At 43.4% G+C, this 23415-nt stretch overlaps 1 protein-coding gene across 4 annotated transcripts in view; it reads left to right on the top strand.

Moving 5' to 3' along the window:
* Nucleotides 1-23415, top strand: part of LOC144954176 (RNA-binding protein, mRNA-processing factor 2a-like) — a 78509-nt gene that overhangs the window by 41077 nt on the left and 14017 nt on the right. For all 4 annotated transcript variants that reach the window (XR_013641084.1, XR_013641078.1, XR_013641083.1 and 1 more), the window contains 2 exons: nucleotides 13137-13199; nucleotides 20108-20258. Coding sequence is in view for 1 of the 4 variants with exons in the window: in XM_078884742.1 (XP_078740868.1) it covers nucleotides 13137-13199; nucleotides 20108-20258 (214 nt within the window). In the remaining 3 variants the exon portion in view is untranslated. The remainder of the gene's footprint in view (nucleotides 1-13136; nucleotides 13200-20107; nucleotides 20259-23415) is intronic.

Here is a 23415-nt window from a genome sequence, read left to right as displayed (position 1 = left end):
CCCTGCTGTGGCACATTCCCTTGTAAGGCAAGACAGGGTAGGAGATGAGTGGGAGACCGACCTGAGTCAAACCCAAGGTACGTCATCCCAACATTTTAACGGTTTATCTTCACTCCCCCCTCCCGTCCCCTCTCCCCCGCAACCACCACATTTTTATGAGATCTAAGGCCGCTTGTGTACAGCGCCAGTGATTTTTTTTTCATTGGACACCCTCTCTGTTCATCGCAGTGATAGCAAGGCAGTTGCTGTCCCGTGCTTTTGAACCCAGTTTTGTTTGAAACCAGTATTGAGTCCCTCGGCAGTGAACGGCATAGTTCATCATCACCGTCACCATTGACTATGTGGTATGGAGGGAATTAATCTAAAGGCTCATTAGTGCATCCGCAGAGAATGGCTGTACCTTCCTTACGTCCTATTTATAAAAGCACGGTGACATATTTGCGCTCCATAATTCAGTGCACTTTCAAATCGGCCCACATTCCTGGTGTGGAGGTTAGAGGTCTCGAGAATTTTCCACTGGCGATAGGCACGGATATTGCTCTTTACTCATTTTCCTGCTCCCTACACACCACCCACCCATCCCCCATATACCCCTGCACCGTTCGAGGAGCAGCCACAGTGCCCAGCTATCGTTTGTCGTTTCAGTAGTCCCGCAAGTTCTCAAATTTGCTACAGGTCATTTCTCGCGTAGCCCACACATGGGCGACTCGGAATTGAACTGCCTTGTTAGGTTTTGTCACTCAGCTGTTTTTGTCGACCTCCTATATAGATCCCTACCCCAGTCAGGGCCAGACTGCCAATGTCAATTAAATCCCTTGCCACTCGTGCCCTGGCAGGTTGTTACAGCTCGCAGACCTGACCTTAGATGGGGTAGAAGGACCTTTGCCTACAGGCCTGCTCTGGCTCTCCCTCCAAAGACAGCTTTCCTGCCCACCCGGCTACAATCTCCTGTTTATAACAAAAACTGCCCTGCCAATGTAAACTCGTAAACTACAATTGTCTGTCACTTAACAGACCAGCGGTAAATTATGGGGCGCCGAGTATAGGCAATGTCAGCTTTCGTGATGTTTGTCAACACTCTCACTCTGCCGTCGGTCTTTTGAAAAGCAAAGCAGTGGCTATTGCTCACGGGGGTAGAGAGGCGCTTGTGATTTTGAGAGAGGAATACTACCAAATTAGGCTAAGCACTTGAAAGCATCTTTTTGCTAGGCTCCCCTTGGTTCCTTTCCAGAGTTGTAAATGTGAAGAAAAAAAAGTGAAAGTGGCAAGTACTAAGAAAACAGGCAGGCCAGTGAGGAAGAAGCGTGGGCTACGTGGAGACTTTTTACACGTCTGCTTTTATTGTGTACGCTTTAGATACGCAGCGATAATGCTATTCATTAATACCGGTTACGTTACTGAAATATTTTACGATCATCTTTGACAGAGCAAATTGGATATTTACATGTAAATGCTACACTTTGTTTATGTTATACAAGCCAAACGTGTGTGTGTGTGTGTCACTTTGTATTTTTAAGTAAGCCGTTGAGTAAACCGGTGTGTAACTTATTCAGTGCAGGCCAGTACAGTTAAACAGTTTCAGGCAATTTCGCAGTGTTGTATGAGCTTGTGCATTGGTTAACGGTGGTGCATTGCTTCGCGAGCTGCGATATGAACATAGCCACCCAAGTTTGATCCCCAGCCACAGATAACATCAGTGGCAAGTATGATCAAACAATATACCACAACTGACCAGCATATGTAGACCTTCATCCAGCAGCGGATTAACAAAGAGCTATACATGGTTATTTTTGTGTTTTTTTTTAAATGCACTTATCAACCTGAAAGGCATTACATCATGGGGGCTTGATAATTTTAAAATAGTTTGTGAAACATACGTTTTCATACACAGTTAAATTCCATAACGTTTGACGATAATGCTAATAATACTGTACTGTACTCTTTGGTTCCTTCGGTAAAGTCACGTATAAAAAGAAAATAATAAATTAAATACTAGCATACGACGTTTCGATTGCGACACAAGCAATCATCATCAGGTATAAATTAAACAGAAACACAAATCTAGTATACTTAGAAATGTAATGTAATACAACAAAGAGTCGGATAACACAACAGTCAACACCCTACCTGGTTGATTACGTTCTTCCTGAGAATGCTAAATTTGAGAGAGAGATAAAACACAGAACCAGAGACATATAGACAGACATATAAGCAGACAGATATCACAGAGATACATAGAGAGAGACAAACATAGGCACACACAATGTACTGTACTGTAGTTGATGTTCAGGCCAGTGGTTTAAGATATTTCCACCGCTGGGCTCATCCTGTTCTCAAATCTATTGGTCAAAAGCCCACTTCGCTTTCCTCTCATTTGTTTATTTTCTACAAATGAACTGTATCGCATTATGAAAGGTGAACTCGCTTTCACATGGGTGCTCTGCTGATGTCAGTGATTGCAAGTAAAGTCAGGTTACAAAATCTAAACCCTTGAATCGCAACAGAGTGTACATATATATAATCGAGTTGAGCTATCGCAACGGTGACGGAGTTTGATATTTTTACCTTGTTTAAAGTTTAGGGAGAAACAGTTTTTGTTTTCAGAAAAACCCCAAGTTTGTTTTATGTTACTTGCATAAAAACTGGAACGTAATTCGGTGTTCTGTTGTTGGTAAAGTATGGTATTCGATGATAATTTACAAAACGACAATTTAAATCTTAATCTGAGTCATCCGATCTACTCTGAATGAAATTTCGGTCTCAACGAATTGGATATGACAGGTAATACACATTATCATAGCTATCATATATGATATTAACAATACATTAACTTTCAATTTAGTGTATGCTTCCACCATTGTATGCTTGTGCACAAACCCATTGAGAGTAACTGTACCCGATGTTATTGTATAGTACTTGGTAAACATACGCTTTTGCACACTTTTATTTTGAACAGAAACCGTGGCGAAATATTTTCCCATATGAAATCGGTTGCGTTAATACGTTTTGAAAACACCCCCACGAGATGATACTAGCCCACTATTTTACACTGCCACTATTTAATGCTCACCAAATTTTCACGTAATAAAAAAAAAGTAATTTTCTTAGGAGGAGCATACCTTATGGGCCTGCGCGTGTGAGATTGTGCGTGTCTAATTGTACATGCACACTCGTGGGTACACGCGCAAGCTTAAGACATTCGAATGCATGTCCGTTGAACATAGGTAATTAAATTATTTCGTGGATAATTGGATGGCTGTATCCACTCAACTCCCTCTCTTTCACATGTTCCTTACTTGGCCGTGATGCGGGGAGCACACAACACTAGGGAGGCACAACGACGTCTCCGGTATTTCTGGACATTGCAAAATGATGCGTGTTATAGCGTAATGGTAGATTAAAAACGGAGTGTTAGATTGGTCCTAAAAACAATGTAACACGTGACTTAGCAAAAGGGTAGTGTGTGCGTAATCGTGGCATTTACACAGTGTGCATGACCTCCCTGAGGTGTATACACATGAAAAGAAAGGTCCCGCGTATAGTATTTTAAGAGACTGTAGGGGCAAGTGCTGTTAATGAGCACCTGTGAAGGCCAACACAGCACATGGGGTGGGTAGGCCAACAGCACTTCCCAGTGCTGATGTTTACACACCGCACGGGGTACTAATTTAAGTCTCAGTCTACCTAGGAGAGGCCCAGAACCAGTGCAAATATCCGCCACTGTTATGGTCATGAGCAGGAATCGAACTTGGATTACCGGGTTTTTGGCACAGTGAGTTAACCACTGCACCACCGCTCCCCACGCACACAGTCAGAGACACGTCTCAGGCAGTACTTTTTTCCTACAAAAAATACTGTGCGTTAAGCATAACTCTAAACATGTTATCTAGTGGTTTATTCCTTTTATCCATAAAAGATAACAGTAAACCCTTCCTGTTGTCGGTTACAATTGAGTGTTTCTTTCCATATTTTTCCAATTATCTGTATATTGGCAGAATTTAAAAAGTGCAATCGGATGCCAATTCAACCATATATCACCATGGCAAACCAGTGCAGGTTGGTAAATATACCTACTGCCATTACAGTTTACTGCACCAATTATATGACGTTCACAACTATACAGCAATGCGATGGTACCTTAATGCAATCATAGTCTACTATACTAATTACTGCTAAAATCACAGCCATTGTATCGATTTATTGCTCTAACGTATATCCTGCAACTACAGTTTTAACCTATTGATCAGAAACGTGTGCAAGGAAGATTGAACGATAACTGAACAAGTACGCAAAGAGGCGTGGAGGGAAGCTTTCTTGGAATTGCTGAGAGAGCGACACCTGAACACGTGGATCAAAGAACAAATGCAAATATGAAACATCATACGGACTATTTCTAACAGTAACTACGGTCTGTTCTATCATGCGGTAGTTGCATTCCTGAAGAACACCACATAATGGAAACATCGTGTTATAATCAATAATATATAATACTAGGATAAAACACAGTCTGTGAGATGCGTATGCTGGCTGAACAAAGACTGAGGTGCATGGGTAGCATCTAGAAGCATCCATCAGCATCGCTCCTTGTGGGATTCTGCACTAAGGCGGCCACGCTTGTTCCTACGCGCGCGACATTAGCTCTGTTCACCCAATCGCGTTATATCCAATTCGCGTTATGAAAACATGTGTAGAAGGAGTAAAGACTGTAGGCTTAGGCAAAACGCATTGCTAGCAGGGATGACAGCTGACGGATGAATCTGATGATGTAATGGCAGCCAAAGAAGAAAACACCCGGCAGGACCACCTCCAGAGAGATGGAGCGATGAGATCAGCACACACAATAAAATAAAAAATATTTTATGAACTAAAATATTTTTTTATTTTACGAGGAAAGGCTCACTGAGCTATATACCTGTTTTTCATGAGCGACATGGCATAAAGGAGAGCTCAACAGAGTGGCTTATCCAAATAATAAGCCAAATAATCAAATAATCTGTAGCATGCTGACCCACTTCTATTGGATATCTGTGAAAAATAACTTCATTGCTCATCGGATTCTTCCGGTCTAAATAAAGATTCTGATTCTATTTCGCTCCATTCTTCGCGCAGAAATATAGAGGCACGACAAGGTGGCACGGTGGATAAAAGGTCAGAGCGCTGAACTGCAACCGTTGAATCCTTGGGTTCAAGTTCAGGCAGCCACCTGTGATTAAGCCAGGTTCTCAAATGCAGTGAGTTGTTCTGAGCCCAGACTGCTCTGCGGGGGATCCATCATCTTTACGACGTGACGGCAATAGCACGGTTGTTTTTAAATTGGATAAAGAGACCACAAAGACAAAGATCCCCCGTATAGCCTCAACATACTGTTGGGGCAAGTGATGTTAGCGAACACATATGAAGGCCGTCATGGTACACAAGGGTGTATAGCACAACCCCCTGCCGCCTTTGTCTCCCCATGTTGATGTGTTAGGCAACACACCAGGTACTCGTTTGAGAATGAGTCGACCTAGGGAAGGCCCAGGACCGCTTCAGATAGTCGTCACTAGTGTTGGCCGTGAGCGGGAATCGATCTCAGGGTTCGTAGCGCAAGTGCACTAACTGCTACATTTCTGCTCCCCACAAGAAAAAGACCACACACACACATTCATGGACGCACCTTTTACATGCGCAGGGACACGTGCATCCAAAGCCACACAAACTCTAGCGTGCAATGGCACATGTACCCTCTCACAGAAACATGTGGCTTTCATGACATCCTGCTGTATATCGTCGGACAATGATGCTGCATTTTGGGACATTTCATTTTTTGTATCAGGGCTGGGTTTTTTTTTGACACATGGACCGCACTTGATGATGAAGCTGAATTTGATATGAAGTAGTTCCCTGAAACCCCCGTTAATTAGCTGGAGGAATAGTAATGCCTATATGCAGAGCCCAGAAGTGGTGATCTAGCACGAAAGCAAAGTGGCCCAGACAGTTGAAGTTCATTAATCTTGCTCTTGAATACATAAGTAATGACATCAAATGCAAAAATTCGTACCTTTATTTTTTACCGCGAGTCTTCAAAAATGTGCATATGCTCAAATGTAATATCTTTTTGCTTTTGAAGGGTTATTGCTCAAGCTGAGACAAGTGCAGTTGAGTTTCAGAGGCAGATAGGCAGAGCATTGCATGAATTGAAATCCTGTGGTGTGAGTGAGGTCGTATACAGGCCTGGGAGATTACATTAAATAGTTTCATAGATAGATCCACGTGGCTTTACCGAAAGACCCAAAGAATATGAATTCCTGCAGTCACGAAAGCTTTCAGTCAAGATTAAATCGTTTGTCTAAGTAATAAGCTTTTCTGCAAACAAATTGATAGCGATGGACACCCATGTTTTATTGCAGTTATCATTTTCATTATAGGGTATTAGTAAATGCGTTACATGTGTCTTTTGTAGTTGGGAGTTGTTTGTTTAAATTGAAAGGCATACTCGCGCACACACAATCTAACTTTGAAGCATTGCTCACGCTCAACATATTTTGTTGTGTTTCCGCATTGATCTTTTGTTTATAATTTCGTAGAACAGAGACAAATATATACCGTATGTGCCTCTGTTCATAGCTTTGGAATATTACAGGCGCTCGATGTTAAATATTGTTCATCTGTATTCAAAGCGTTTTATAATGATGCGATTGTAATTGGTACTCAGTTATAATATATATTTAAAAACATATATTATTTAGTTTCTTATCAAAGTGTTTATATGGGGGCGGTATTGGCGTCGAGAATGGCCAGCGATGTAAAGGTTAAACCGTCACGTGGTTTGAGCAGCTGTGAGTCGTCTCTAGGAGCACTCTGAAGTGCAAGCCCATGCCTCACTTGTGGGATGAGAGCAGGTTGACTCATTTTGTATGAAAAGAGGGGGAGAACACCCCCACCACCCCACCTCTAACACAAAGACAAAGATCACCCGTATAACCTTAACAGGCTGTAGGGGCAAGTGCTGTTAGCGAGCACCTATAAAGGCCGGCACAGCACACTAGGGGGTGGGTGGCCAACACCACGCCCGGCCGTCTTTGTCTCCCTAGTGGCGATGTTCACACATCGCACCAGGTACTCATTTGAGGCTGAGTCAACCTAGGGGAGGCCCAGGACCGGTTCAGATTATTGTCACTGGTGTTGGCCGTGAGCGGGAATCGAACCCGGGTTGCCGGGTTCGTAGCGCAGCGCGCTAACCGCTACACCACCGCTCCCCACTAACACACACTAACACACAAACACACACTCACACACACAGACACACACACAGACACACACACACACACTGACACACACTAACACACACTCACACACACATACAGACACTAACACACACAGACACACACTAACACACAGATGCACACTAACACACACAGACACACACTAACACACACAGACACACACTCACACACACATACACACACTAACACACACAGACACACACTAACACACAGACACACACTCACACACACATACAGACACTAACACACAGACACACACTCACACACACATACAGACACTAACACACAGACACACATCGACACACACATACAGACACTAACACACAGACACACACCGACACACACACTCACACACAGACACACACAGACACACACTAACACACAGACACACACTAACACACACAGACACACACTAACACACACAGACACACACAGACACACACTAACACACACAGACACACACTAACACACACTAACACACACAGACACACACTCACACACACCGACACACACGCACGTTACACAGGGGGCGGGGGCTGCTTGTTATATTACACAGCACTTAACCGACCTTCCACATTTATAAGAAATGTTCCTAACAGAGGAATTTGCCAGAGCACAAACTGGATTCTGTTTTGTAAATACCGCACTGTATCAACGATGTTTATGGGAGTTTGTCCACCTCAAGTTGGTTTAGTTTTCCTATCTAGAGTGCAACGGTCCTTTGCAACTCCACTGCTGGACAAGGCCTCTTCGCCGATGTTGTGTCACTCCTTAAGGGGGGGGGGTCGTTGACCATACTTCGCCACGCTGCTCAATGCGGATTCGGTGAATGGGGGGGGGGGGGTGCTCACGACTGGTTGCGTTGCCACTCGCCACTAATGTCAGCCACCGCTACACCCCCATCCGCACCCCCCCCCCCCAAGTTGACATGTACACACTGCGGTCGAACTGGGCCAGTATACAACGGCACCTACACCAAACACGTGTAGAGGAGCATTGTGAGTAGCCATGAGGGGGCCAACAGAAGCAGGTGTGAGTTACCTTCGGGAACAAAGGTCGGGTCCTAGCTGGGGGGAGGAGCCGCCAAAGGGGTTCTTAAGGGGGACCCCGTGACGAAGGCCGGGTCGTTGTGGGGGGCCAGGGAAAGGATCGCCTGCAAGGTGTCTCTCCCTCAAGGTGTCTCTCCCTCCTCGTCGCCGGGCGGTGTTGGATGAACCCCCGCTCCGGGCAGACGAGTGAGAGAGCCCCAAAGGATAGCCGAGGGCAGGACCAGATGACGTTCAGTGTCCGGGGTAAAGGATCGAGATCGAGAGCACCTCTACCTCTGGTGTGAGCCGAGAGTGTTGGGTGTAACAGTGTTTCATAAAGGGCAACAGCCCTTGTAGTATTCCTCGTCTCTGCGTGGTTCTAGGGCACGGCACGTGTACACTGGCGACTATCACAGCAGTTGCTCTTCCCATACTGCAATGGGAGTTACCATCGGCTGCTACGGGACGCAAATAGGTTTCATATCAGAATCAGAATATTTATTTATACTGGAGGAATCCGACATTACAACAACCAACAATACAAAAACGCGATAGGAGTGCACAGTGTAGGAAGGTTAAGCAAATCACTTAAAAATATATACAAATAAACTATTTTTTATCTTACCAGGTAAAGTCCACTGAGCTCTTTGCTTCTTTTCCCGAAGCGACCTGGCCACAAATTATAGCCCAACGAAGTGGCTTATCATGTAGTAATGTATAGCAGCAAAATAATCTAAATAATCGATGCGATGGTCACTCATGATATAGGGACTTCTGCAGTTCCATTTCTACCGCTGTGTCTATGTGTGTGTATATATATACAGGGTGGCCGAAAAGTCAGGACACATAGGGCTTTTTCATGTATTTTACCACTGGAATTAAAACCAAGTTGTTTCATCTTTAAGTTAATATTTGATCTATTATCATTACAGTATCACTGTCTGTGTTTCTTCTTCCCGTGAGGTTACCTCAAATCCGTCGTTGGCAAAACTCGACCAAGAATCCTGAATTATATCCATAGTACAGGTGTTTTTGGGTGAAGTCGCGTAAATATAAATGTGTCGTTAAACCCATCACCACCCGACACAGCCAATTAGTAAGGTTTATCACGTAAAAAACATGCCAGTTCGTTACTAGTACAACACACCGGTGTTTTGGAAAGTAAACCCACAACTTTTACAATTCTAGTTTTGCCAATAATTACAACTAGTATCATCAGGCGACAGCCAAATTTATTGAGAAATCTTCCTGTTTCATTCTTAAGTATTACAGATAATATTTTGCCGCGAAAGCCTACGTGATAATCCTGAATGAATTGAGACAAAACCTCAGTACCAAATGTTCAAAGATTACAGCTGGAATCTTCAAACAAAAGTCCTTAATCCATTTCAAAAGATAATTCATGCATAAATGGTAATGGAAGTCAGTTTGGATAGTTATTTTTAAAAATGTAAATGACCCTATGTGATTTATTAAAATAAATTAAATAACCTTACATGTCTTGAATTTTAGGCCACTGTATATGGCGCCACGGTGGCGAGATGTTAACTACCTCGCCTGGTATACAGGAGAGTCGTTGGTTCGATCCCAACCCTGACTCTTATATATTTGGAGTTTGCATGTTCATATTCTTGGGTTTTTTCGGTAAAGTCACGTAGGTAAACATTTTAAATTAAAATAAAAGATTTTATTTTAATTGTAATTTTTAATTTAAATTTTTTACCTACGTGACTTTACCGAAAAAACCCAAGAATATGAATCCTTGCAGTCACGAAAGCTTCAAATCTAATTTGCATGTTCTTCCTGTGGTTGCGGAGATTTTTCTCTGGGACCTCCGCCGGTTTGTCCCTCCACATTAGAAACGCGCGTGAAGAGTATTTGGTAGCTAGAAATTTCCACGTGATAAGCCACTTTGTTGGGCTATCACTTGTGGCCAGGTCACTTCTGAAAAATAAGCTAATAGCTCAGTGGGCTATTCCTGGTAATATCAACTGAAATGTACAGTATAGCACGCACAAAGAGATGGGTAGAGAAGACCTAGCCCATGGAACAGAAAGGTCAAGCTGGCTGGCTGACTGAGCATTGTTTTGCTCGGCCAAAAGCCCCCTGTTGGTTCTCATGCTGCCCTTTTCCCATAAAAGCTGGCAGGAACCTGAGTGCCGTATGTGCATTATGAGTGTGTGCATGTGTTGTGTGTGTGTATGTACATGTGGTCATCTCTGTCTACATGTGGTCATCTCTGTGTACATGTGTTAATCGGTGTGTGCATGTGTTGTGTGCGTATATTGTGTGTTAATCTCTGCGTGTGTGTGTGTGCAACGTGTCTATCTGTGCGCATGTGACGATGTGTGTTCCTTTGTGTGTGCTCTTTTATGGGGAGCGGTGGCGCAGCGGTTAGTGCACTGCGCTTCAAATCTGGCGACCGGAGTTCAATTCTCACTCAGGGCCAACGCCGGTGACGATTATCTGAACCGGTCCTGGGCCTCCGCTAAGTCGACTCGGCCTTAAATGAGTACCTGGTGCGGTGTGTAAACATCGCCACTGGGGAGACAAAGGCGGTCGGGCGTGGTGCTGGCCACCCACCCCCTCGTGTGCCGTCTCGGCCTTCATAGGTGCTCGCTAACAGCACTTGCCCCAACATTCTGTTAAGGCTATACGGGGAATGTTTGTCTTGTTTTTTTTCCCTTTGTGTGTGCATGCACGATTGTGCGTGGCATACATGCGCTTGTGCCAGTAATAGACCCTCGCTGTCGGCACCTTGCCTGTGTTTTCTCTCCTGCCAGGCCTGTGCAAGCGATAACAGAGGCTACAGATGTCACTTGAGACACAATGCAGCTTGCCTCTCGTCAAATAATGCCCTCTAATCGGCCATGGTGGGGGGGTACAATAGGTGGGATGTGATTCATAGCTGACTCCATCAGCACAGAGCTGATTCTGTCACTTTGAAACTGTACAGGATACATAACGCGCACCCATACAATTAAAGAATTATTCATTCTCCAACAATGTCTGTATTTTTTGTTAAGCATCGCACCAGTACGCGCTCTATATAGATTAGTCGACCTACGTAGTTCTCCGCAACGCAAAGTATCAGTTATAGTCTTAATTTGATGTTCACGTCAATTTTGCACGTTTCACGGATTGCCCCGTTTATCCAGTTGCCCGGCTATTTTACGAGCGAGATCCGTGGCGCGTGAACGCAGCGTCAAAACAAAAATACAACAAAACGTGAATATTGCGGAGAATGAGCACGGGGTCCAGAAGGAATATTGCACTTTGTGGACGCAATTAAGAATCTTGTTGAGCTTTCACGTGTTATTGTTTCGTGTGTGTGTGTGTGTTTGACATTCAGTACTTTGGAAAGCAGATTGAATTTCTCCCATCTGACAATCATGATACAGGACACGTGTTTATCAAATGTTATTCGACTCTACGACATTACATTTGTCAATAACAAAAAGAAAAGTCGTTTAACGTGTACGCAGACATTGTCAACCAAATTATGTGACATTAAAGTTATGTTTAAGTTAAGTTCTGTAGTTATAAAAAAAAACTACTTGATGTTTCGGGCAGTCATACTCTTAGGTTTTTTCGGTAAAGTCACGTAGGTAAAAAATAATAGAAATAAAATAATAATAAATGAAAATAAATCAATTAAATCACGACGTTTCGGAGGCAACACAAGTCTCCGTCTTTTACAGTAAAATTTACAGTAAATTTAGCTGTCAAGGTCCCACCTGAAAACGGAGACTTGTGTTGCCTCCGAAACGTCGTGATTTAATTGATTAAATTCACTTATTATTATTTTATTCTATTATTTTTTTACCTACGTGACTTTACCGAAAAAACCTAAGAGTATGAATCATTGCGGTCACGAAAGCTTCAAATCTAGATTTTCGGCCAGTCGTCCTTCTTCACAGCACATGTACTGCAGCAGGTGATTGTCAACTTACCATGGGTGATATTCACATTTTAACTTTCAACTAGCATTTAACTTGCACGATGTGACTTCAGCAGGCAAGCAGTCTTATTACATCTGAGCTCATGGCTATGTGCGTGTGCACAGCAGTATCGTCGAACTCTAATGTGTTGCGGAGCGGTGGCGCAGTGGTTAGCGTACTGCTATTCACCGAGAAACCCAAGTACAATTGCAGCTCATGACCAATAACAGTGGTGAATATTTTAACCGGTCCTGGGCCTCCACTAGGTTGACTTAGCGTTAAATGAGTACCTGGTGCGGTGTGTAAACATCAGCATTGGGGAGACAAAGGCAGCTGGGTGTGGTGTTGGTACTCGCAAACAGCAGTTACCCCAACATTCTGTTAAGAGGCTATATATATGAGCTCTTTGTCTTTAAAGTCTATCCCGAATAGATAAGTTGCCCATCTGGACAAACGCTTGTGTCTGCCCTTTATCTCTTAAGGTAAAATGTGACGTTCTACAAATTTCCAATGACATCATTCACATCCACCCACTTCCTTCCATACATCTTGCGCTGATAAAGCAATGCTCAAAACTTAAGCCCGCACCACTTTTCAATCTTGTACACAGCACTGTCTTGCCCAAGAAAGTTGAGTAACATTTAAACATTCCGTACCATGCTTGCCCGGTAGCACGTGTTGCAAACTGAACCATCTGTTAGTGAGACATCACACTTGCGATATCGCTTATGTCGCTAATGTAGCATTGTATATCCTCTCTGTGAATAGTAAAACTACAAAGTCTTGTACTGCCCCGCACTCAAATATAAATATTCAAAACCACACTTGCAGCCAATGCTGAATTATTTAATGACGTATAAAATATGCATCGGTGAATGTGTTTGTTGTTTTCTGCGTTGCAGCCCGTAGGATTTGCGATGTTTGACAGCAGATCGGAAGCAGAGGCAGCAAAAAATGCTCTCAATGTGAGTACGGTTGGATGCACACGTCACATGCACTTGGCACGTTCCTTTATAAGGTCGCGTCTGCTGGCCTTGACGTCAAGTGGTTCGCTGTCGAGTAAGGTGTTTTGCTGGGACTTTGGCTCGTGATTAAAAAGAGCTTCTTTGGGTCTGTTCACACTTCATTTACGCCGACCCAAGTTCTGAGCGATTGGCGAAAGCTGCGTGGCCAAGCTTTGCCATGATTGTGTTGTTTTTCTTCCTCGTGAGACAGAGCACAGGAAACAACCTTCACACAGTCGGTGGTATCACTGCAGTTGAATGCATTTCCACTGGTGCACCCCGGCATAAGTGGACTCAAGCGATGATTAATTTGTAGCTCGATTGATGTTTGAGTGCACTCAACAATAAATTCCTTGCGGCTTCGGATGACAATTTATTGTGGCACCCATCGTTATATTGGGGTCCTAGCGGTCATTGATAGTCGCTTCGGTTTTTCACAGTTCAACAATTGAACGTCAAACGAGCGGCCAGGTCTTGATCGTCGGTTGTTCGCCGTCGGATTGATTTTGGGCCGAGCACTTTGAGCAGCGGCTGTCGCTGCCAGCTGCACCGTCACGAGCTGCTGGACGCCGCGCTCATGTGAGGGCTCGGTGCGAGCGCTCTAAACTTGATTTGGAGCTTTTGTGACTGCAGGAATAACTTTTTTTGTTCTTTCGGTAGAGTCACGTAGAAAGAAAACAAATTGAATAATAGCATACGACGTTTCAATTGCAACACAAGCAATCATCATCAGGTACGAATTTAAGAGAAAAACAAACCTAGTAAACTCAGAAATATGATGCAATACAACACAGAGAGTAAGTAGGCTAACATAACAGTCAACACCCTACCTGGTTTCGATTTAAAGCTTTCGTGACTGCAGGGATTCATCTTCTTGGTTCTTTCAGTAAAGTCACGTAGAATGGAAATAATAAAATAATGAAAATAAAACATAATAAAACGTCGCGATAATTTTTTTTTATTTTTTTTATTTTATTATTTCCATTCTACGTGACTTTACCGAAAGAACCAAGAAGATGAAACCCTACCTGGTTGATTAACGTTCTTCCAAAGAGTGCTAAATTTGAGAGAGAGACAAAACACAGACACGGAGACACACACACAGACACATACCGCTCGCTGTTAGCGCTCGGTGCTTGTGCGCCGAAGGTGATGGTGAGCACCCCTCGACGGGTGTCGTTCATCAAAGCGCCCCTGGCGAACGCCTTGTATAATTACCCCTTTGCGAAAATGTTTACATTTTTACTACAGGCTTCCCCATGCCGATGCCATCCCACAATATTGACAATGACCACAATCCATGTCGCTGCTGAACATATGGGGTGGCGATCTTAATGCCCTCGCCTGGTATGCAGGAGCTCGTGGGTTCGATCCCGACCCTGACGCCTACATATTTTAGAGTTTTCCCCCCGTGGCCACATTGATTTTTGCGCCGGGTGCTCTGGTTGTCCCCGCCACATTTAGAATCGACACGCATTTAGAGTTTTTGGCTGCTATAAATTTCCACGTAATAAGCCACTTCGTTGAGCAATCATTTGTGGCCAAGTCGCTTCTGAAAAATAATCTAATAGCTCAGTGGGCCTTACCTGTTTTAGGTTATTGTTGTAACGTTCTGACCTGCCCTTACTGGACATCTGTGAAAAAGAGCTTCATAAGCTCATCGGATTCCTCCAGTTATACATAAAGATTTTCATTCTGATTTCGCACCGCCCACATGATGGGGGGGAGGGTTGGTTTTTTTTCTACTTGTGACGTGCCATTTGTTTTTGAAGTGACATGCACACCTCGTTGGCAAGACGAGCCGTCGACTTGCCCGGTAACGATCCTGCGTGTGCGTTTGTAGCGGCCGTTTGTAGTGGCTTGTGGAGTTGCCGTTGTGAATTTGCACTCCAAAGTAACGTCGTTTCGCTCTGTTGAAATCAATTAAGCTTTATCGAATATGCCACCATTCACAATAAAATCGTCACAGAGCATTTCACAGGTCAACGTAGCATTGCGTCGATACAATTAAAGTTACACGAAACAATACAAAGCATAAACATTCCTTCAAATTCTATAAAAGAGATTATAAAATGCATCTTTAGCCTGATTTTAAAAACCGCGACACCTTCTTTATCAGATGTCGTTCATTGTGAACGCCACATCAACAAAACGGCAACAAGCACGCTTCACCAAGAGACACGTAACCCACAAAACCGGACTAAGATTCCTCAAACTCGGACTTGGAAATGTTGTACTGCTAAGGGTCAGCATGTCTACCGATGAGCAGACCCTTCCCCAGAGCTCACCATAGATGTTCACCATCAACGAGTGTGAACATGTGCTCGATCGCTTCTCATCTCAACATGTTAGTACGTAAACGACTGCCTTGACTCATGCATGATTGCATATTTGTTGTCCGATGATAGTTATGTCACAAAAATGAGCATTCATGGACGTGTAAGATTAAACACATTTTTTTCAAAATAATTCCCTTTGATTCTCCATAAAATTCTTGCTGTGTCTTGAGACTCTTTTTTTCAGTACGGGGGGTGGAGGGGAGGGTCCTGGATTGAGATGTTTGGCCGATTTATACATTTGGGTTTGGCTTTTATGGGAGGGGAGGTATAGGGCCCAGAGAAAACGTACACACGTACGAGGGGATAACACTGCAAGTTTCCACACAGATGGATTTGGTACACTTTGTTGTGCTGCCATCTCCTGGCCACGTGGCAGCCCAGCAGGTTTGGAAGATCTGCCGAGAACGACTGCCCCTCCCACCTCGTGCTGAATTACAGCACGCCCTCGTCAAATAAATATAGGTTGTTTTGTAAAAAATAAATAAACTGTTAAGTATATTTTTAGTTTTTTTTGTTCAGTCTTAATAGCTGTCTCATTCATTAAACAAACAAAAAACATTACTTTCCATTAATTGCCTTGCATGATGCCTTAAATGTGTGTAATGCATGCTGTAATATGTTTCAATGTTTAAGTAGCCACTAGTCATATTATGTTGGAAAAATCATGATTCAATGTTTTCTTCAAATTTTTACCCATTTTTTAATATTCGGTTTTGCATGAATTTTGCGAAATATGAGAACTCACAATTTATGATTAGCACTATTACATTATAGAGTGTGTTTACAATAATGCCTTGCTCAATCATGTGGAGAGCTTGAACGCACAAGGCTCATCATATTCTTTGTGAATGTGGCCCTACCTGGCACACTGTGGGGTCATTTTTTTTGTTTTCTGATCCTTTATGAGAAGGTGAATATTGAGGGTGAAATTTGGTCTCAGCGCAGAGTTTAAAATAACCTAGAATGTTTGCAGATGTGCACTTCATATCTGTCTGTTTTTTTCTTTTTCAAACAAAGAAGTGCTGTGAATGTCATCACTAATTCTACATTTGTGTGGAATCATTAATAGTCCTGCCCTGACAGCATGTGGCTTGATGTTTTTTAATCTGATTAACAATTAGATTGAGTACGCTGAACCTATGTGCACTTACGAATTTCATCTGTGACCTTATTTTATATCTCTTTCAACAGGAGCAAAAAATATACTCATAACACCCTGGCAGACCATACTGACAACATAAAAAACCCACGTAGTTGATACATTTCGTTACTTCCATGCATGAGGTATCATTTACTGAAATCTGTGAAAAAATGACATCGTGTGTGCAAGGAGCTAGGTGATAAATCATCCCCTGAATAGGTCACCAACCTGCCGCGAGATGTTTTAAAACCAGCCTCCAATCACAGAGTCCCAAGTGGCAAGCGGACGGACAGTCGTTGCGCAATTATTTTAAGGGCCTCTGTGACAGCCCGCAAAATCAAACCTCCGACACCAAAAGAACCCAAGGCCACTCTGTAGGTCACTGGGTTCATTAATGCAGGCGTTTCAAAAGTAATTTATAAACTGAAGTACTTCCTCTAACAGAACATTATTACCTGCGTTTTATTGTGGTTTAGTGGCTCAGTGGGATAACCGTCCTGTGCCTCTGCGCCGAATCAACAGAACCTCTACGCTTTGAGCTTGAATTCAGCCAGGAGGAGATCGATTGAAAAGCTGTGAACTCTGGGAGACCCCTCGAGTGTGCGGTGCTCAGGTGCATGGTAACTTTGTGTCCCTGCACAAAAACAGCGTCTCCAAATAGCTCCTTCCAAGGGCTTCCTGTCTGCTGGCCTCTTGGGTAGTTTCTGGTAAATAAATATATAAATGCGCTTCTTTGCTGCTTGTGTGATTGTACAATTAACTTGCTCAAATACATTGCGCCGTCGTGAAAAGTAATTTCTCGTGTTCGTCTAAGCTATCAGTTGCCTTGGAAAAAACATGATTTAGCTTTTATTGCAACTGTATTTCAATCCTGCGATTTGCATATTGTCATAAAATGAAGAAGTTGACGTCAGAACTCTGCAGCTAGCAGTGCACCATCCTCTGAAGTCACTTGGTCACGCCTCGTTATCCACACCAAGAACGCACATTTTATTTCTTGGCGATGACAGTTCGTCACGTGTCAATTAAACCTAATTTTTTTTAAGTCTAAGATGTTGGAATACACCATACGAAGTGATTGTTGAATGTGTTGGGTTTGAGTTTTTTTTTTATGCTGCCTATTGGTGATTGGGATGAAACTATCGACAAGAACCCACTTTGATCAAGGGTGTCTGTCCGTATTCCAACCCAGGATCTCAGTCTGTGGTGCTGGCTCACTGATCTGATCCCTGAGCCACCCGGCCACCTTCAGCTAATTGACTTCTGAAGAGATTTACTCTTTTATAAATTCTTTGCGATGGCACACAGTGCAAGCCGCGCCGTGTAGCACTGTTGATATATGTGTTATTGCAAGGTCACAAGAACAGTGCCGTGCACTGTCTCAACCACACGAACGATCGTTCGATATTGTAGACTGCACAAATATTTTCGCATTTTTATTTTTTGTATTGTAGTTGCTAAGAAGAAGCCGAGACATGTAACACAATGTGGCCGGCATTAAACGACAACTGGACGGAGGATAGTGGGTGAGAGATGATGGACCTCTATCATCGAGTTGGGTTACATGAGGGTTGTGACGGAGTTCCGAAGTTGAGCTGTGAAAGAAAATAAAAATTGGGGTACCTGATGATAATATGTTGAACTTTTGTACCGTACGTAGCCAACCATGCTAATCGGAGGTGTGGGGGAAGGACAACACACTAAACACAAAAGCAGTGCGAAAGAAATTGTTTTTTATATTTAAAAGTGGATAGCTGCAGTGGCTTCCTAATATCGGAAGGAAGAGCGTTCCAGACGGCCGCAGAAGTGCATCTGAAAGCGCGCGATGCGGTGGCTAACCAAAAGATTCAGTGGCTAGCCCAGAGATAATAATCATTAAGCATCTCAGCTATTTTAAAATACTGTACACAATCACATTATTCTATGAGTTTTAAACTCATTCAATTGATTCATGTTTTGACGTAATCATCATTTAATACCACCAGGTAAGAGCACATTTAGACGTTGTGTTTTTCAAGGGCAATCTTTGAGAAAAAATAGATCGAAAGCTTAATTGTGAAAGTTTTTTATGCACAATATCATTGTCCCATTATGGTCATCAAAAAGAGTTTCTAACTGGTGGAATATTTGTAACATTTTTCAGAGTTTGACTTTTTTTTGTGAAGAGCACAAATGGTCTTTGTCAGGTTAATCGATAAAATAAATAATGCAACAATGATATTAAAACACTTTGGATGGAGGGAATTCGTTCTGGCAATATAACTTGTAAATGTGGAAACAGTGAACATCAGCATGTGTGATTTGCTAGCCCTGTAAGTCAGTACAGAAGAAACAGGGCTCAAGCCTTGCTGATGACTCACAAATTCATTGAGTCGACCTTCACGTTTCAACGCAATATAGCGATGACTGTAGCATTGAGTCTTGATACAGAACGTAAAAAAACCCAAAAATAGTTGACTTCTGAAGTGTCATGTGTGTACGTTAACAAATGGAACAAAACGTCATGTAAGAAAGTAACAGTTGTACAGTTGCCATAAAGAAAGTTTAAAAGGTGCCGTGTACAATAAAATTAGAGAAAACAAGACCATCTTTTTAAATACCTGGAGTGTGACAAATCCAATTTCTATATGAATGAAAACACCGCAAGCAAATGCCTGGGATACATGGGCATTAGAGAATACTTAGTATGTTGCAAAACAATGCGAATCTGTGGCAACACTTAATATCCTGTTCAGAAAATGTTTGGATTGTCATTCTCTTAATATATATTGTATTTTTTGTGTTTAGTAGATGTATGTGCAGGGCACGTTGTGCTCTTATTTGGCATTACCCGGCTGCTTAGCGTCCACGTAAACAGCCTCGCCATCTGCTATCGATGCCTTATTTGGGTGTAAATGCCAGCACGAGGTGGAAAAAAATTCATTGAAATTCCCCAACCCTGAACGGTGTCGGCCACACCAGCGAAACCCTCCGTTGGTGTCGCATTCCCCGCGCGCGCTGCCGCTCCTCCCCAACATTTTGACGCGCAGACGGAGTTCGACACTCTGCCTCTGGGCACGAACTACAAGGTGGCCAGGGGACGGCAGAACAGCCGTGGATTCTTGACTCTGTCTGTGCTGAACTTTGAACGTTACCCTCTCGTATTTGTGAGGGGGTACCTTGTGACTTTGTCCCACAAGCCAAAGCACTCATATTCCAAACAGCCGCCAACGTGGAATCTTTCAGGAAAAAATAGTCTTTTGGCTCGTTGAGGCTTTGCTAGGTAAATACAGGCCATTGCTGTTATTCAGATTCATGTAATTTCGTGTCATCTTGTGTGCACATCAATCCCAGTGTCATGATGTCTGAATACTCACGCACGCGGTGCGGTTTACTTGTTCCCCTGACAGGGAATTCGTTTTGACCCGGACATCCCTCAGACGCTGCGGCTGGAGTTCGCCAAGGCCAACACCAAGATGGCCAAGAACAAATTACTGGGGACACCAAACCCCACGGTGCCGCATCCCGCTCTCGGCCCACACTTCATCGCCAGGGATCCTTGTAAGTGAGCTATGGGGCTCGAGGGAGTAAAGGGTTTGTGGCATGAATGCAGGAAGCAGGGGGATTTTAATTGCGGGAGGAAAAGAAAGCAGTGGCATGATGGATCGGGAGGATGGGATGGATGGGCTTAGGGTAGTTGGCAGGAAAATAAATAAATAGTTGGGTAGGAGTGGAGGGGATGGTTTGGAGGGAGGTCAACGGGTTTGCTGGATGAGTAGGTGGGTGAGGCTGAAGAGGGGGAGGTGGCGTAAGCACAGGCTGGTTCTGCCGGCCGACGCAGTGTGTGTGTGGGTAATTTTTTGTGACTACATGTTAACATTCGACCTTGTGCAATCACGCGCTTTGCACGTTGTTTGCAAATAATTGTTGGCAGTGGGCTCGGTAACACACCGGGTCGCGTGCTTCTTTCATGTGCGGTGTGTAGCCACTACCAGGGTGGAACAAGAGGAAGTGGAAAAATAATAACTGGCCCTAAAAAAATCCAGAGGGGTTAAAAGATGTTGCGTCCCCACTGTCTTGGAGAACACCAAAGCCCTTTGGTTGCATTTCAACTATTTGTCTTGAATATGACGAACGTGTACAAATCACTCAGCTTAGTCTGATTGGCCTTCATAATCTCAGGATTTGCTGGTAACCATCACACAGCCCTGCGGTAATGTATGCATGTATGTTGAACTTCTTTTGCACCGTTGGTAGCCAACCATGCTAATCGGAGGTGCGAGAGGACAACAAACTGTACCCAAGAAGCACTTCTAAAGAAATGAGTTTTCAATCTAGATTTAAAAGTGCATAGTGGCTTCCTAACATCGTAAAGGAAGAGTGTTCCAGATGGCCGCAGAAGCACACCTGCAAGCGCGCGATGCAGTGGCCGTCTTTGTTCGTTGGCCAGCCTAAAGCCGCTGCGAGGATTATTGGAGTTCGTGTAATGGTTTATGTTCCTTGACGATGATGCCTGATCCAAAAATCCATTAGCGTCCAAGTGTTTACTCTGCTGTGATGCGTTGTCAGAGGCTCGCTTGAGCTCCATCGCTCGTTTCCTGCTGAGCCAACTTTACAACCTGCCCAGGGACTTGCCCACTCATGGGAAAGGATTTAGTAGAGGGGAGCGCACAAAAATATTAGGGCAGAATCCCTGCTGGCCCAAAACCGGGAAAAACTGGGGCCGTCTCTTAAATTAGGATTATTGCCATGAAGTAAAAATGTGTGGGGCTACACTAATATGGAAACATTGAAACTCTGGTCACTTGTTGGTCTTACGATTATTAGTTCTACCACAGTATCCTGTATGTATCAAGGAGACTATATAACCCTGTTGAGACAGTGAAACTGACTCTTTTTCAAGAGTGACCTTTGGGTGTAAAAGACAAAGTTTAACATTTAGGAACATCTTCATGGCCTTATTCAAGATGAAGTTTGGCAGAAAAGTATTTACACTACCATCTTTATCCATACAAGTATTGATTTGTGAACGCTGGAATGAAGTTTCCGTACTATTTGTACTTCCAAATGATGCGAAGACATTTTTTTGGTTCGGAGAAATTAATGACTAACTTAAAAAGCCGAGCTAAACCGTCAGAAGTGTTTTGTTGTTATGACAGGCAATTCATCTCACATATTTCCGTCCTTAACCTTAGAACTCACAACTTACAGCTCCACTTTATGGTGCCGTTATAATGCTCATCACGAGGGGCCTGTCGAGAAAATCTGCAGTTTTTCAACTTTGTTCTTGGCGCTCAGTGTCTAATTAGCTCTTGCTTCTGTGGTTGACACCCTACCACCCTGTGGAACTGTTGCAAGGCTGCTCCTTAAGCAGTGACCTCTGCTCCGTAACGTAAAAGCCTCGTGCCCCGCGGGTCTCGTCTAAATGTGTGTGCATGAGCTCCTTTGACGGTTCTCCTCATCACGGCTGTGTAATATTGAGATCTTGTGTCATGCCATCGCCACCCACGACACATTTTCCAGTACTGTATCACAATTTACGTGTTTCCTTCCATCATCATCGTCATCGTCAGAATCGGCCACGATTGATCCACTGCTGGATGAAGGCCTCCTTCAGCCGTCGCCGTCTCTCATGATCCTGCGATGCAGCAATTTACCGAGCACCTGCGCACATGAGCTGATTTTCTCACTCCATCTCCCTGGTGGACGTCCTCTCGGATGCGTACCATTACTTGGATGCCGCTCCATTTTCCTTGGCCATTGACCGTCATCCCTTGTAGCCACGATGTGTCCTGCCCAAGCCCACATACTTTACTTAACAGTTTAAATGTTGTATTTTAACTTTATCAGATCTGTTGCTGTGTGCGATCTCTGTCGCAAAGGATATCCGAGTACATGTAGCCACCTGGGGTTGGTTAAGCTTTCTATATATATATATTTTTTTTTCAATTTAGTTTCTCTAATTATCAACATTGTGGGTTTGGCAATCAACCCCAACATTCATACGAGTCGGTCATTCAGTGTTGGCAAGCCACATTCTAATAATTATCTAAATATTTATAGGCTGCTCAGAGCCTTTAATCAGTTACTATTTGCAAACTTTCCCTGTAGTGATAATGTTGATCAATAGAACCTCAATACACACTTTGATATATAAATATATTTTTTATAAAATTGCCTTTTGTAGAAATTTGGATTTGTCCTTTGGAAGGCAGTTTATTCGTATAGGTTGTATGTAACAGGTTCACTTGACCTCCGGTGCACCTTGAAGCCTCTTAATTCACCACAATAAAAAAAACCCATTAAATTTCTGAATCAAATCCAGACCACTATGAATGGTGACAATTCATAGAATTACATCGCAATAATTGTCCCCTGGCGTGTCGGATGTGTGCTGTGATCGCACGTGTTTTAGATGCTTTTATAAATCTAAATTGTGACCATGCTTACAGTGTTGATCATGAGCCACTTTCAGTCCACTGCTAGATGATTAAGGCCTTTCCACGCTGACAGGATCAGGTGGCTGCAGTTCATCTATCTTCGCAGCGGCTTTTGGCTAACCATCGAACAAAGACGGTCACCGCATCGCGCGCTTTCAGATGCGCTTCTGCTGCCATCTGGAACGCTCTTCCTTGCGATATTAGGAAGCCACTGGAGCTACGCATTTTTAAATCCTCTAGATTGAAAACTAATTTCTTTAGAACTGCTTATTGTGTTT

The sequence above is a fragment of the Lampetra fluviatilis genome, chromosome 3 (genome assembly GCF_964198595.1).
Source record: "Lampetra fluviatilis chromosome 3, kcLamFluv1.1, whole genome shotgun sequence".
Classification (NCBI taxonomy): domain Eukaryota; kingdom Metazoa; phylum Chordata; class Hyperoartia; order Petromyzontiformes; family Petromyzontidae; genus Lampetra; species Lampetra fluviatilis.
This window is presented reverse-complemented; position numbering and strand designations above follow the sequence as displayed.